The 13,328-nt window shown below is 36.0% G+C and overlaps 2 protein-coding genes across 15 annotated transcripts in view; both read left to right on the plus strand.

Annotated features, from left to right (window-relative positions):
* LOC105233578 (FERM domain-containing protein 5) overlaps positions 1-13,328 on the plus strand; it is a 753,696-nt gene that overhangs the window by 257,164 nt on the left and 483,204 nt on the right. The window lies entirely within an intron of this gene.
* On the plus strand, positions 1,883-11,430 carry LOC125775383 (uncharacterized). The gene is made up of 2 exons (XM_049445918.1): positions 1,883-5,074; positions 9,417-11,430. Exons 1-2 carry the CDS (start codon positions 5,046-5,048, stop codon positions 10,534-10,536), a joined length of 1,149 nt encoding a protein of 382 aa, XP_049301875.1. The 5' UTR covers positions 1,883-5,045; the 3' UTR covers positions 10,537-11,430.

Here is a 13,328-nt window from a genome sequence, read left to right on the forward strand (position 1 = left end):
AGAGCGGTGGCGGGCTACTACTTGGCAAATTAATGCATACGCACTTAAACACAATATGCAAAAAAAAAACAAAAATTGTCCCAAAGGAATAGAAAATCGACATTCTCATAAAATATTGTTTAAAATATAATTTCCTAAATTCTAAAAATAGAATAAATAAAAAAAAAACTAAAAGAAGCAGATATCTCTCTTATCGTCCCTACATAAGCGCTCCTCATAAGGGTAATTGGTGATAATCTATTGTAAAGCATGAACATCCCACTTAAAAAATTATAATTCTAATGAAGCCGTTCGCAATTCACGGCCACTCCCTCGCAAGATCCCTCTAATACCAAAGTCCTAACTCAGGGGCTAAAGAGTACCCATTCTGGCCATATCTGAGCCAGGCGTGGAGTTACTATCCATCATAAGCCAAGAATAAATTAAATGCAAACAATTGCCGATCATTCAGAAAATGCAAAAACCGGTATACCACACCGATGAAATAAGAAATTTTAAATAACCGCCAATGAATTGAATAAAAGCAAATAACGCATACACTTGTTTGCCATAATAATGAGTTGTCAAAAAAGCAAAATCAAAGAAACCCTCAAAATAAAGTTGCTTCTTTTAAATAGCTGTACGCAAATTAAAATGCATACAAAATACATGTGCTATATTTTAAATCAAAATCCGTTCTCTGCACACCAGGATAAATGTTAGTACATTACTGACTTCTGTCGTCAGAATGTTTTCTGCGCCTCGGCCACTCCACCAGCAGTACGCCAAAATACAGACAATAAACTATTCGCGGAATACTAGGCAAAATATTCGCCTAGGGGGCCCAGGATGTTTAAATGAGTTAAGCATCCTCCCCCTCTACTCGGTAAAACTGGCGCATCCTAATGTAACAGCACAACTCACCACACTTCTACATCCATCAACCTACTCAACAAAAAGGATGGGAAAAAGGATAGCGGGCCCAATTCGTCATACATAGTTCGAACAACACATTCGCTTGTGCACTGATCCGCGTTAGCTTTCTACGCTAATTGATACCGATCGACAACAATTCGTGTACACATTTTCGCACATCACCATTCGCGCTGCAAGTTCAACAAAAAACGTCGTCTTCACACGGTTTCTGCTAGCTGCCATTGGACTTAATCAATCCTGCAATAAACTGAACCTTATGTTCTGCGCGGCGCCCCAAATACTTTCTTCGGCGGTCCGGTTTGCGAGTTCCATCTGCCCCGTTCCGGACATATGTGCTCGCATTTCAAATATACAATTGTAATTTTCTCGATAAATAAACGTTAACTTTGCACTCTGCACTTTACATTCTTACGCATTTTTATTTAGGAACAGTGAAAGTGGTTAGTGCTTTTATTTGCAAATTTGGAAACAAATTATTCAGTAGTTATGTCACTATAACAACTTTTTTCATTTTAAACATTAATGAAAATGCTATCCAATATATTTATGCTATCCATGCTATTTATGTGTTTATAAAGGGTGATTTTTTAAGAGCTTGATAACTTTTTTTAAAAAAAAAACGCATAAAATTTGCAAAATCTCATCAGTTCTTTATTTGAAACGTTAGATTGGTTCATGACATTTACTTTTTGAAGATAATTTCATTTAAATGTTGACCGCGGCTGCGTCTTAGGTGGTCCATTCGGAAAGTCCAATTTTGGGCAACTTTTTCGAGCATTTCGGCCGGAATAGCCCGAATTTCTTCGGAAATGTTGTCTTCCAAAGCTGGAATAGTTGCTGGCTTATTTCTGTAGACTTTAGACTTGACGTAGCCCCACAAAAAATAGTCTAAAGGCGCTAAATCGCATGATCTTGGTGGCCAACTTACGGGTCCATTTCTTGAGATGAATTGTTGTCCGAAGTTTTCCCTCAAAATGGCCATAGAATCGCGAGCTGTGTGGCATGTAGCGCCATCTTGTTGAAACCACATGTCAACCAAGTTCAGTTCTTCCATTTTTGGCAACAAAAAGTTTGTTAGCATCGAACGATAGCGATCGCCATTCACCGTAACGTTGCGTCCAACAGCATCTTTGAAAAAATACGGTCCAATGATTCCACCAGCGTACAAACCACACCAAACAGTGCATTTTTCGGGATGCATGGGCAGTTCTTGAACGGCTTCTGGTTGCTCTTCACCCCAAATGCGGCAATTTTGCTTATTTACGGAGCCATTCAACCAGAAATGAGCCTCATCGCTGAACAAAACACGCGCGCGAAACACATTTCGAACCGAACACTGATTTTGGTAATAAAATTCAATGATTTGCAAGCGTTGCTCGTTAGTAAGTCTATTCATGATGAAATGTCAAAGCATACTGAGCATCTTTCTCTTTGACACCATGTCTGAAATCCCACGTGATCTGTCAAATACTAATGCATGAAAATCCTAACCTCAAAAAAATCACCCGTTATATATACTTAGATTACGCATAGACTACGTATAGCCCATATATTCCATAATAATAATAATATAGCGTGGTGATCGTAACCATGACCTGCATCGCCACTGCGACAATCATATCTAGATATGTATGTATGTGTATGGGTATATGCCATTAATATCGTTCCTTCAAGAAGAATTTCAGTTGGAAACAAACAACACTCCGAGAGAATATCTACAAGATATGGAACAACAATAGATGCTGTATTTATTAAATATCTTGATAATGTGATGTCTAATACTTTTGTAACATACTTCAGTTATCATCGACCAATTGTCACAGTAATACCGTCAGAGGCAACTTCGAATGTAACAATTGCGGAAGTCACTGTGGAAAATAATTGAGTTGATGTGATTTTAACAAGTATTTGGATAAAATTTTGTATATAAAGAAAATAAATGTTTGTTGAATAAACTATCTGTCATCATTTTCTGGAAAAAATTCGTAATATTGTATTCTTTCATTGTGTACCATATTTAGTTCTTGTCATAATCTGTATCTGTGTATAAAATAATTTGAAAGTTTCACATCTGCCAGTTGTCAACTGACAGCTCACTTTTTTTGCTTGCTCTACAAATTTCTCACTTGTATGAATTATGTATTTTAAGTTTTAATGCTCATACAATTTGTATGCATATCTGAAATTTAATAGTTTTCAAAATTTTGTACACGTTTTTTCTATGTAAATATAGTTCCTTATTTCATCTTACACGGTTTTCATATGACACGGAACGTATCCCTCATTTGACTGTGCGAAACACCGTCGTTTTATACACGGTTGGGTGTACATACAAGTGTGTGATATTGTATACGAGTATAATGTATATGTCTTAATTTTGTCATAATTAGAGCTGACACTTCGCTGACAGCTTTCCATTTACCAGAGAATTGACACATGAGTGCTCTCAAATTTTCTACCGAAAAACTACCGCAAAGTGAAATTTTCAACTTTTCTGTTTGAAAAAGTACGTGCTCAGAGTCTTCTATACACTCTGTATACGTCGGACAGTACGGACTAAGGTCGTGATTGAATCGGAACAGATAACTTCTAAAGTATCCATATCCACTCAGTATTCTCCCTATGTTGGCTATCTATCCACGAATGGATGCCCGTCATTAGTTTGCGGGGCCACCGTCCATTGGTAGAGTTTTTTCAGCAGCGTCACTTGATATCGTACGGAAATCACTTGTTACTGGTATAGCAGTGAGCCAGAGAATGTAAAGCATAAAGAAAGTGCAGGTTTGATATCGAACATTTGTTAGATTTATGGTAAGAAATTCACCTCACAACCACAGGGTGCCTATTCTGTAACTCGATTCGAAGAAAATTTACTCGAATTCGGATTTTGTATATTCTGTAACTCGATTTTCGGATTTTCAAGCCAATTTTCGGATTAAATATTCGAAAGCTTTTGAGTTGTAGAAAGCAAGAACGAAAATTGTACGTATTTATTCTGGCACAGGGTGGTACAACTTTCGCATAATTATAAATTAGATCCGAATTTCGAATAGAATAAATTTTCGAATAGAGTTACAGAATAGGGCTCTAGAAGTCACGCTGTGAAATGTTAACATTTTTAACAGTTCTCCACATACTCAAACAGAGTATATAAAGAGAAATAAATATATGTATTTACGGCGTATGATGACATGGTATGTAAGTTAGCACATATACAAAATATACAGACAATTTTGTAAGTAAAATCTAATTCAGCAATATTTTGCATTGCTCAAGTAAAATTAAATCAAATAAAATTAATTTCCAAAAATTGCAATAACAAAAACACATTTCGTCGGCACTATAACAAGCGGAAACCGTGCCGCCGCAATGTGAGCCGCTTCACAACCAAACTGAGGTTCGCACTGGTTTTAGCTTACGTTATGATTATTTGATGTATAGAAATAAGTTCTAGCTAGTAAGAACTCGTACATATGTAAGTTTTTAGTAAGTAAGCAAAATTTGATTATAAAAACTAAGTAAATTTGTTGAATAAAGAGAGTTCAATTTTTGCCAGCAGCAAAGGTGCGTGTTGATATTATTGGTGGGCAGCATTAACTGGCGCCCGAGACTTCAAATTTAAATTGTCTATATCGGTTGAAAAAAGCAGCGTTAGAAAACTCTAAATCGCGCATTGATAAAATTGTTGTTGCCCGCGAGCAGAAAAAAAAACAGCGTTAGGAAACTGCTGTTATCTAAACATTAAACACTTTGTTTAGTAGCTCTAATCGCACATTAATAAAACTTCTGTTATCCGCGTGTAAGTAACTAAGCAGCTTAACAAAACTACTGTTATCTAAAAACGTGCTCAAAGAGACTCAAAACTGTGCATTAATAAAAACTATTGTTGCTCCTAAACAAGAAGGAATCAACGTAGAAAAGCTGCCATAACACCAAGTGCTCAAAGTGACTCTAATACGACAATAATAACTGTGCAACTGAGAAAATTATTCTCGCAGCATATTCAACTGTGTAGACAAAAGTGCAAAACCACCAAGACAACAATCAAAGCCTGAACTGTGACGTCGTCCACTCCCAAGTAGCGGAGTAAAACACCTCAAAAAGGAACAAGTGGACCGCCCGAAATCAGGATGCAGAAGCTGATACTCCCGATACTGTTGTAAGAATTAAAATTAAGTTATTCAACTTTTTGTAATCAAATTTATGTATTAAGCAATTTAAAATAAATTGTAATAAGAGCAAGATTATAACAATTAGCAATAGAAAAAATTTTAAAAACTGGTGAGCCTCAGTATGGAGCAAGTACAAGAAGCCATCACACACTTGACAGGCGCTATAAACGCTTAAATCGAGCAAGCTAAGATATTAAGCAATAGAATAAATCAACACACAGCGAAAGCGCTAACCCAAATAACCTTATTCACTTAACAGAGGCAGACCTAGCCGAAATTAGCAGATTGCCTGATAGTGTAAAGAACCTACCGACATTCGAAGGAGACCCGATCCAATTTATCTCCTGGATCCACAATGTAGAACCTATTTTACAGGACTATGAGGTGGTAAGGACGAAGCCACTCTATAGAGCCGTCTTACGGCACATTAGGCAAAAAGTGAAAGGTCCTGCGGATACGGCCTTAATATCATATAATATATTTGATGACGACTGGGGGACAATGAAGAGTTGTTTGTCACTGCACTACGCAGACAAACGCGACCTAAGAACCCTAGAACACGAACTAGGATCCTTATCTCAAAAGCACTTTAGAGCAGTTCTATGCTCGAATTAATCACCAATTATCTTTGATAATCAATAAAATAAAGGGACAGGACTATTCCAGAGAAACAAGTAGCGTGCTACTAGAAACTTATAGGAACCGAGCCCTTGACGTATTCATCAGAGGCCTAAACGGTGAACTATCCAGGATGCTAGTCATCCAACGACCCAAGAACTTACCCGAAGCATACGCTTCCTGTCTTGAAATACAAAACATTAACTTAAGAAACTATTCAATCTACCCAAGGAATATAGGTAGCTTAAGCCAAACGCAAAGAAACCAAATGAACCAAAAACAGGTATTTGTACCAAGGGAATTAAACTCGTTCGAAAAAAATCAAATCTATAATAAAAATATTCAAACTCAAGCGCTACCTCCACTTAGGCCAACCCAACCCAAGCCTGCGATCCCGATGGAGGTAGATCCTTCAATACATTCACAAAAAATAAATTATATGAACCGACCGGTAAATATACCTTTAGTAAGGCCATCCAACAGTTCTTCAAATATTCCTAGGAAACACCCAAATTTATTTAATATTCAAACAGAGGACCAAGAATTTACTGAAGGTGGAGAGTGCGAAGAAATAAATTTTATGACAGACAGTTTACCCCATCTAGAACTCACCTTAAAAAATGGGGGTACCTTAAAGTTCCTTATAGATACAGGAGCTAATAAAAATTTTGTGTGTGAAAAACTTTCAAGGAATTCCAGTTAATTAGATGTCCTTTTGAAGTCCAATCAGCCGCGGGTCCAGTAAAAATAACCCATAAACTCTGTGGAACATTTTTTAAAAGTATAGGTTTAACAAATAAGGTTGATTTCTTTATATTACCTAATTTAAAGTCCTTTGATGGCATCATAGGTGATGATACCCTCAAAGAATTGGGAGCGATTATAAACAGAAAAAATTACACGCTAACCCTCGGGGATGTGGTACTGCCACTAAAACAAAAAGTATCAAAACAAATAAATAATATTCAAGAAACGACCCATGAACAGGAGGTTAGGGAAATAATAAATAAGTACTCGGAACTTTTCGGACCAGTGTCTGACAGTGGGACAATCAATACAACCGTGTTAGCAGAAATAAGAACAACAAGTGAAGAGCCGATCTATAAAAAATCATACCCTTACCCAACCAACCTCCGGAGTGAGGTAGAAAGACAGATAGCAGAACTTCTGGACAATGGTGTAATAAGGCCTTCAAAGAGCCCATATAACTCACCATTGTGGATTGTACCAAAAAAATCAGGACCGACAGGGGAAAAGAAGTGCAGAGTTGTCGTCGATTTTAAACGACTAAATGCAGTAACGATACCTGACTCCTACCCAATACCTGATATAAACAAAGCAAAGCTTAGGCGAGTGCAGTTATTTTACCACACTCGACCTTACATCCGGATTCCACCAAATCAGGATGAAGGAAAAGGACATAGAAAAGACAGCCTTTTCAACAGCCAATGGTAAATACGAATTTACTAGGTTGCCGTTCGGCTTAAAAATTGCCCCTTCCATTTTTCAGAGAATGATCAATGACGTTCTCAAACCTCTTATAGGGAAGTCCTGCTACGTCTATATTGATGATATTATAATAACAGGGAAAACTAAAGAAGAACATCTAAACAATATTAAAGATGTATTCGCGCTCTTGTGTAAAGCAAATCTAAAGGTCAATCTAGAAAAATCCAAATTTTTCAAGACGAAAGTGGAATTTTTAGGGCATATCGTTACAGGAGAAGGTATTTTGGCAGATCCTGAAAAGATATCCGCTATTAAAAAGATTCCTGCACCTGCTAACCTTAAGGAATTAAAAGGTTTCCTAGGTTTAGCGTCATATTACAGGAGATTTATAAAAGACTTTGCGAAAATTGTCAAGCCACTTTAAATTTAACTAGAGGCGAAAATGCGCAAGTGAAAGCAAGTCAATCTAAAAGAATACAAATTTCGCTATCAGAGGAATGCTTAAAATCATTTCATGATATAAAATATCTGCTTATGTATTCCGAAATCCTGGTATTCCCAGACTTCAATAAACCATTTATTTTGACGACAGATGCTTCCAATACAGCAATTGGGGCAGTCCTTTCACAAGGGGAAATCGGTAAAGATAGACCCATAACGTACATATCTAGATCACTCAATAAAACCGAAGAGAATTACTCCACAATTGAAGAAGAAATGCTCGCCATAGTATGGTCCCTCGACAAGTTAAGGACCTACTTATATGGAGCTAAGGAAATAAAAATCCTTACCGACCACCAGCCGCTGACGTTTGCACTAAGTAACAGTAACAACAACGCCAAGCTCAAAAGGTGGAAAGCAAGGATAGAAGAGTATAATTATAAACTCATTTATAAACCGGGAAAAACTAACGTAGTCGCTGATGCGTTATCACGGTTACCAATAGAAATAAATACGCTCACATCCACAGATGAAAATTCACAACATAGCGCAGAAGAGGATAGCTCAAAACTCATTCCTCACTGTGAAGCGCCATTAAATGTTTTCAAAAATCAAATTGTATTCTTAGAAGGAAAGGAGGAGATAATTCACGAAGAACCTCATCCAAGGTACCACAGACACCGCATTACATGTGAAGCTTACAATAAGGAAAAACTAATTGAAATCTTAAAAAGCGTTCTCAACCCAAATATAATCAATGGTATTAAAATCCACGAAAAATATATTTCATTATTACAGCAGGTATATCAAGAATATTTCTCACAATTTCGTATCAGGATAACACAGAAAGTGGTTACTGATATCCCTGATGAGGAAGTTAAATTTAAAATAATAGAACAGGAACACAAAAGAGCTCATCAAAACGGTAAGGAAAATAAAGACCAGATATTGGAAAGATATTACTTCCCGCAGATGACTAAACTTATTAAAAAATATACTAAGTCATGTGAAGTTTGTGGATGTAATAAATACGACCGACATCCACAAAAACCCAAGTTACAAGCAACTCGTATACCTTCATACCCAACAGAAATACTGCATATAGACATTATAGAAATATCCGGTGAAAAGTTTATAACGTGCGTTGACAAATTCTCTAAATTTGCGAAATTTTTTAGAATCAAGAATAAATCAGTATTGCATATCAGGGATAAGCTGATAAAGCTTCTTCACTATTTTACTGTACCAAAGACATTAGTCATGGATAACGAGGGCAGCTTTATAAGCCCAATAACATTGAATTATTTAGAAGGATTAGGAATAGAGATCTATTTAGCACCACCCCAAAAGAGTGAGGTTAATGGTGCAATAGAACGTGTGCATTCCACTATTGTTGAAATAACCAGATGCCTCCAAGTGGAATACTCTGAATGCTCTATTAAAGTTGCAGTTGACAGATACAATAACACTATACACTCAGTTATGAAGAAAAAGCCAGCCGACATTTTCTTTGGAAGAACGCAGAGAATTAATTTCCAAGATCTAACAAACTTTAAAGAAATAGTTAATTCTGACCTCCGAAATGAAATAGCCAGAAACCAAAAAAATATGCTAAGTTATCATAACAAAAAGAGATCAAAAATAAAGAATTACGAACCAGGTGATACTGTATTTAAAAATAACAAACAGATTAAGGGTAAAACTAAACCTATTTTTATAAAAGAAACTGTCGCTAAAGACAATACCGTAACAATAACTACTAAAAATAATAGAAAGATTCATAAATCGCATTTAAGAAACTAACAGGCATTTATCTTTTAGACTCTTACCGTACTGGACGACTGCGACGGTAGACACTTACGAATATAACAGCCCGCTCGTAACGATCAAACAAGGACAAGGAAAAGTCAGTAAAGGAACATATAAAATTATTCATACTATCGACTTGAACGAATACGAAAAAATTGCCCATGAGATCAGACTTACTATAAACCACGAAATTAGTAAAACAAGTATTTTACTTCCACAACTAAAACATCAACTTTCCGAAATAGATAACCTTCTAAGCCAACTACGAACAAAAAACATAACCATACAGAAGAGATCAATCAATTGGATTGGATCCGCCTGGAAATGGTTAGCAGGAAACCCCGATGCTACGGACTGGGACCGAATTCTTTCTACAACACATGAACTGACTGAAAACAGTAACATACAATATACCACAAACGAATACCTTATCAAGGCAAATAATAAAATACTAGATAGTTATAACACAATAATGGACGAAATAAGTAAGGATAACAGGGAATTGTTCGAACAGACATTATATAATAGGTTAGGTATAGTAAAAGATGAAATTGCGAAAATTATAATGGCAACCCAGCTAGCAAAACAAGGAATTGTCCATTCCCAAATTTTAAATAAGGAAGATATCGCTAATGTTCTTTCTCAAACCGAGACACTACCATTCAGAAATGAACTACAAGCACTCAAATACGCAGAACCCTCTATGATTGTCAAAGATTCACTTCTTTTATATGTAATTTCACTACCACAAACCGAAGATATCATATTCAATAATATTATTATACGTTCAACTGTAAAACACCTTAAGCGAGTTTATTTAGAATTCACTAACCTTTTCATATCCCAAAATGACAAATACGGCATACTTGGGAAATGCATTGAAATAGATGACACTAAAATATGCAAGAGAAACCAACTTCAAAAACTGGACAAAACCCACTGCATCGCACAAATTCATAGCGGAGAGAAAGCGCTATGCGATTACCAATACGAAAATAAAGCTATAATTGAGTTAATCGAAGAAGGAACATTATTTCTTTCAAATTTCATTGGAAATATTACTTATAATAATACATCTCTTAAACTAAATGGTACATTTCTTATAAACTTCATTAATGAAACTAACGGGTGATTTTTTTGAGGTTAGGATTTTCATGCATTAGTATTTGACAGATCACGTGGGATTTCAGACATGGTGTCAAAGAGAAAGATGCTCAGTATGCTTTGACATTTCATCATGAATAGACTTACTAACGAGCAACGCTTGCAAATCATTGAATTTTATTACCAAAATCAGTGTTCGGTTCGAAATGTGTTTCGCGCGCGTGTTTTGTTCAGCGATGAGGCTCATTTCTGGTTGAATGGCTACGTAAATAAGCAAAATTGCCGCATTTGGGGTGAAGAGCAACCAGAAGCCGTTCAAGAACTGCCCATGCATCCCGAAAAATGCACTGTTTGGTGTGGTTTGTACGCTGGTGGAATCATTGGACCGTATTTTTTCAAAGATGCTGTTGGACGCAACGTTACGGTGAATGGCGATCGCTATCGTTCGATGCTAACAAACTTTTTGTTGCCAAAAATGGAAGAACTGAACTTGGTTGACATGTGGTTTCAACAAGATGGCGCTACATGCCACACAGCTCGCGATTCTATGGCCATTTTGAGGGAAAACTTCGGACAACAATTCATCTCAATTTTGTAAGTAAAATCTAATTCAGCAATATTTTGCATTGCTCAAGTAAAATTAAATCAAATAAAATTAATTTCCAAAAATTGCAATAACAAAAACACATTTCGTCGGCACTATAACAAGCGGAAACCGTGCCGCCGCAATGTGAGCCGTTTCACAACCAAACTGAGGTTCGCACTGGTTTTAGCTTACGTTATGATTATTTGATGTATAGAAATAAGTTCTAGCTAGTAAGAACTCGTACATATGTAAGTTTTTAGTAAGTAAGCAAAATTTGATTATAAAAACTAAGTAAATTTGTTGAATAAAGAGAGTTCAATTTTTGCCAGCAGCAAAGGTGCGTGTTGATATTATTGGTGGGCAGCATTAACTTGTATGCCCAACCAGAGAATATAAAGATACATAAATATATGTATGCATGCCCATGATTACACTCCCAGCGAATGTAAATTTCGTTTTGCTTGTTTAAATTTTTGCTTTCAACCAGGCAATCGCTTGTATGTGCAATGTATGCATATACATTAAGGTGGAGCGATAATGTATGGAGAATTTTTTTTTTTACGATTTTTAACGACATAGCTATGAAAAGTTGCCTTTTAATATTGTTTATAAAACAAACATGCCAAATATGAAACAGCTGGCTTAATGTTTTGAGGTGCCCCAGGACGGTCAAACATTTTAGTAAAACCAAAAAATAACATTCTAAGCATTTATTACGAAAAATATTCTCTTACATTACCTCAAATACTATTTAAAACTGTTTCTTTTTGTTTTGTATTGAAATGAGGCATTCGTTGATGTGATAGCAGTCTTGCCCTAATAAAACCATCTCGCTTTTCTTCTGGGTCGGTTTTAATGGTATAAAACTTTAGAATTTAATTAGCTGTTGTTAGTCATCTAGACGGGCTCCAGCTTCCATATTAGCTAAATCAGAAGAAAATATTCCAGTATTAATAGCGGTCATTATGCCGTATAAATACTTTTTGTCGGTACTAAGCTCTTCCCTAGTTATTTCAGGTAATATTACCGGTATAACGGTAAATTCGACTATCCGCATTTTTTCACAAGTTTGTATGGCACCGATGGCACCTGAAAAGCATTTAGGTCGTATAGTTTTTCCGTCTAAATGTAATAAAAGATGACTTAGTGGTAACTCATTTAAATGCAATTGACAGATAAACCATTTTGAAACATGCATTCACTATAGTGTCACCGCACCCAGCAACTAATTCACTCACATTTACCAACTTAAATTTCAAATATAATAATATAGTGTCTCTAATATTTTTAGCAGTCTCCGACTCACAGTTGACATGGCCAAAATAGTTGCTTCCTGATTCCGATAATTTAATATCACATAATGATCTTCTATTTGTCGTTTTCTGTAAAATTTCCCTTCTTTATCAATACGAACCAAAGTCTTATCCTTCCTTTCATTAAAATACAAACCACGAAATATTTTATTGCAGTCCGCTTCTTGTAAAGTTGAACTGATCTTAGTTCTTTCACGGCGCAACTTTGAACGATCAATAACACAACTTGTATCGTTCGACGAAATAATACCAACGTCTTTTAAGATAAAAGAAGTTATAATTGCAGCGGCTCTGTCGGAGACTCCAGTACGATCACAAGGAAGGGCTAATGACGGCAAATTTAATTTTTTTTTCAGATTTTGTTATAATTTTCCCTTGCCTTGTTGCGGGTCTTTTTAGTTAGGACTACATTGTGCGAAAAACCTATAACATGAGCTGCTGTTTTTAATTGAAAAATTATCAGCCAAAGCACGGGAACAACATGGTTTGTCAAAATAGAATGCCTATGTGTTACGCGATAAACTTTTTTCTTTTCTATCTGGTTTTTTCTAATTCTTCACAGTTGAAACTAAATCGACACCGCCTATCATCATTTTTCTGGTTGACCTTTACTCGAGTAAGAAACTTACTTCCTCTTTGTCAACACGGCATCCTTTAAAACAGTAACAATTCCTGATATCTTTGCACTTGCACCTGCAGGTATCAAATACTCTGAAATAAATGTTCTAATCTTTTCTTGGTAACTAACATAAAGTTTGACGGCCTTGATATGGTTTCATTAAGCTCCTGTATTTGTCGTGGTAGGATTCTTTTTACACTTACAGTTGGCAATGAAGATATTTGCCATATTTTTAGAACTATACTCGCTAATCTTTTAGATATTTCAAGAACTGTTGGCTCCTTTGTTGTTTTATCGGGCTT

Source organism: Bactrocera dorsalis, chromosome 1, assembly GCF_023373825.1.
Source record: "Bactrocera dorsalis isolate Fly_Bdor chromosome 1, ASM2337382v1, whole genome shotgun sequence".
In the NCBI taxonomy this organism is placed as follows: Eukaryota; Metazoa; Arthropoda; class Insecta; order Diptera; family Tephritidae; genus Bactrocera; species Bactrocera dorsalis.